The sequence below is a fragment of the Pundamilia nyererei genome, unplaced genomic scaffold, assembly GCF_000239375.1.
Source record: "Pundamilia nyererei isolate P.nyererei 1_Seehausen unplaced genomic scaffold, PunNye1.0 scaffold00477, whole genome shotgun sequence".
NCBI lineage: Eukaryota > Metazoa > Chordata > Actinopteri > Cichliformes > Cichlidae > Pundamilia > Pundamilia nyererei.
Window position 1 is genome coordinate 81,578 of NW_005187878.1, and position 4,083 is coordinate 85,660.

The 4,083-nt window shown below is 41.1% G+C and overlaps 1 protein-coding gene across 1 annotated transcript; it reads left to right on the forward strand.

The window, feature by feature from the left end:
* Window positions 1–13: 13 nt before the first annotated feature.
* Window positions 14–3,523, forward strand: LOC102201116 (asialoglycoprotein receptor 2-like). The gene is made up of 3 exons (XM_005753917.1): window positions 14–205; window positions 406–515; window positions 3,302–3,523. The coding sequence occupies exons 1-3, from the start codon at window positions 14–16 to the stop codon at window positions 3,456–3,458; spliced, it is 459 nt and encodes a 152-aa protein (XP_005753974.1). The 3' UTR covers window positions 3,459–3,523.
* The last annotated feature ends 560 nt before the right edge of the window (window positions 3,524–4,083 follow it).

The window sequence follows — 4,083 nt, forward strand, 5'->3', positions numbered from 1 at the left end:
ACTCTTATAAAACATGGAAACCAGACACGCTCTGTCTGTCCGTCTGTCAGGCACGACAGCACACGGCTGTTGTCCTCTGAATTGGGATTCTTTCGGCACCAACTGCTACTTATTCAGTACCACGCCATTATCGTGGCACGATGCCAGAGACTGGTGTAATGGACACGAATCTCACTTGGTCATTCTTCTCACTGATGAGGAGTGGGTGAGTTGGCTGTCCCTCTCATCTGTTTGCACTGACGCTCAACTTTGTGATGCAGCTTAAACACACTGTCACCTCAACAGGAGCTCTTTTCTGATGAGCTAATCAATAAAAGCCGAACTATAGCTCATGTATGTGAGCTATAGTCCCCCTTTTTTATTGAAACTGAAAATTTGAGTTTTCTCTCCGTCTGCCTTTAACAGGATTTTGTGATCCAGCGTAGCGCGGGCTCCTTGCGCTGGGTGGGCCTGACTGATGAAAGGACTGGGCGGTGGGAGTGGGTCAACCAGACACCCTACATCATGAACCGGAGGTAAGCTGTTACACTTAAAAAAAAACCCCAAAAAACGCTAATGTACATGCGAGAAAATGAGGCGTTGTGTTTTTTGTTCTAAGTTCTAAGAGAACTTTTAGTGCTCCATAAGGCAGTGTTCTCTAACCTTTTGGAGCCATGGCACAGATTTCACATTATAAAACTCACAGCGCACCACCAAACAAATGTCACAAAAAAGATATTGATACATTTTCCTTGAGGACCAGGCATCGCGGAATTGGCTCGGTTTGTCCCCAGTATACCTTTTTTGCTTTCTTCTGACCAGTGCTCATGTTGTTGTTGTTGTTGTTGTTTGTTTTTTAAAAATTGGGCATATTTCTAATAGTTATTCTTGTTATTCTAAACAGTTTTAGAAATAAAATAAATTTCTAAAAACATGAAATGTCATGAATCAATAATATCAGGACGGCATCAACAACATTTTCTATTTACATTAACGGCTTACCCTGTGTCAAAAAGTCATCACTCTCAGATACAGAGGTCACAGGTACTTGGTGGACCACGGGGGAAACAATAGAGTTTATGGAGTCAAACAGTATTTGGAATTTCTCTTGCTTGATTAGATGAGAAAACTATCCTGATCTGGCTGTTTTTATGGTTTCATGTATGGAAACCCAAAGTTTCCTAAGGTGGAGCCTGTGAACTTCGAGTTTAGTTGATTTCCAAAGGCGTTCTACTTTCCTACAGATTCTTTTGACCTTCCTTACATCATCATTTATCCACGGATGAGCTCTTTTTGAGGCAGCAAAGACAGATTTCATAGGTGCCATCGAATTTAAACTCTCCAAGCAGTGATTCTTAAAACACTGTGTAGCAACATCAGCATCAGTGCAGCCACTGATCACATGAGGGTAAATTAGAAGGTGGTGTGTACAGAGGGAAGCTAAGACTAAAAGTAACACAGGAATGGTCACTCACTTGTACGTCCTTAACACAGTTATGTCTAAGCCAAGAGAAAACACAAGGTCCAAGGTGTGGCCTTTAACATGGGTGGGTCCAGAGACATGCTGAATAAAATTAAAAGAGTCTGTAATGGATAGAAAGTGAGAGGCCATGCTACAGCTAAGATCATCCACGTGCAGGTTTAATCCCCAATCATTAAGGCCATCTCCAGTTTAATAATGGAAGATAAAAAGTCGGTAAAATCTTGAATAAAAACACCAGCGGGGCCGGGAGGGCGGTAAATTAAAACACAATTAAATATATCTGTTGTACCAACCTTAGGAGTTGTGACTCAAAGGAAGGGAAAAACTCAGAGCCCATAGCCCTGCAAGCGAAATTGTCTCGGTGAACAGTGACCAGACCACCACCACGTCCAAATGCGGAGTCCAGATGAAGCGACAGCCGACCAGGCAGAGCTCATTCAGGTGGATACATTCATTCTCCTGCTGCCAAGATTCTGTGAGAAACAGGAAGTCCATACTAATACTGCTAAAAAAGTCATTCAGTGCAAATGATTTGTTGGCTATGGAGCGAGCGTTTAGGAGAGCGATCTGAAGCAGAGGTTACAGGCTGACATCATCAACAGCTGATTGACGGGGAATTGACAGCAGACACCTGGAATGAGGACGTAGTCTCCCGGTACCCCTGATTGTGACAACATTCATTGCGGGACAATGATTTTTAAAGAATACTAATTGTAGTATGAATAGATTTAATAGATATTTTACATAGACTCACCACTGCCTAAATAGAACAGACTGGCAGTATTCATTCCCATCATCACCAAGTGTTTGCAGAGGCTGCTCAAAAAATCAATATGAGCTTAAGGAAACAAAGACGTGCTTTTTTCCACTAACTATCAAACAGTATGAAGTGGAGAGGATGTCCTGATTTATGTTTATGAGGACCTCACACGGTCTTTTTAAAGGCACCTACAAAGAGTATGTCACACATAGTACGCAAAGGACAAAAGGAAAAGTGCAGAGAGCCATAATCATGGAAAATCATCAGACATCAGCATTAAGCGGCATCTTCAGGACTAACCCTTCCTCGTCAGCTGTTCTCGCTGCTGACATCTGAAAGTCTTTTTGCAGGACTGACTGCAACTCCTCAAATGAGCAGATGATCTGTTAGCTGTTTGACAACTACTCTTTCAAGGAAGAGTAGAGGAAGGTTGGAGATTGGCCTATAATTAGCTAAGACAGCTGGGTCTAGAGGTGGCGTTTTAAGTAAAGCTTTAACTACAGCCAGCCTGTGGTATATAGCGATTATTATTAGGACCTTCATAGTCCAGACCTCCAGGCAGGAAAAAACAGCCTCTTCATTTTGTTACTGAACTGAAGTCCCAGAAAACCTCAGGCGCTTCATGTCACATCTACATTATTATAATCTCAGGGGTACACCACTAATGATTATATTTACATTATACTGATCATACTTTTCTGTGTGTTTGGGGATAACTGTACCTAAATGCACGATTGCACAAGTGTTTGAGGATTGGGAGTGGGTGGATGAGCGGAGCCCAGGTTTGTTTCAGTATGCTCTTGTCCCAAAGCAAACGTGCACTAGTTACACAATGACTTTGGTTTTTTCAAAATTTGTTTTTATTGCCTAAACCTAATATAAAGTTTTAAATGCCTACATATAACCAAGAGGTTTCATATCCTAAATCAAAGTCTAAAACGTTTGTCCAGAAACGGAAACCAGTAGATCAGAGATTGTGAGTGTCATGGGAGCAGGGAGCTTTCAGCATAAAGAGGAATTATTATCAGTCAGTGCTCCACAGGAATTACACATAAACATCTTTGTGCATGTTTTTCAAGGCGGTGGAAACCTGGGCAGCCCGACAACTGGGCCCATCATGGTCAAGGACCTGGGAATGAAGACTGTGCTCACCTTCACAATGATGGACGCCTGAACGACCAGCACTGCTCCATCAAAGAACGCTTCATCTGTCAGAAAGACAACCTGAGAGTCTGAACACACCTGCAGGCCTGACTCCACCCACTTCAGATTATAAGGAACCTCTCCAATTAAAGCACTGGATAGAAAAACAATGAGAACTTCTAATACAATCAGGAAATTCCACTCTGTGGACTTCCTCTTTCATGTAGAGTTCTTTCAAAATATTCCAGAATTAATAAATGCAACATAGCCTATTTAGAAACAGTCCACGTATCCTATACAAACACACTTCAGACCATCTCTACATCTCTCATTGTAAAGCCTTTTTTTTTTTTTAATCAATTTTAAAATTTAAGAGGTCCAGTCTTAGAACATTTCCTCAAATTTCCAGACTATGATAAAGTTCCACATTATTGTCAGAGGGGAAACATTGGAGTTGTAGCCAGAATTCAGTTTATTTGCTTTTAGCTTCAAAATAATCCTAATACACTGAAAATCTAAATAAATGAAGATCAGACTCTTGCTCATGTTGACAAAAGCCACATAATGTACATAATGAAACATCCCAAGTGTTCTTTAGCAGACATGTAGCTGTGCATTCACTTTCACTGTGAACATGAAGAGATGTCAGGTGTACTTTGTTCCATACAGGCATCCAATGAATCCTCCTATTGATCTTTTATATTGTTTCTCTAAAACA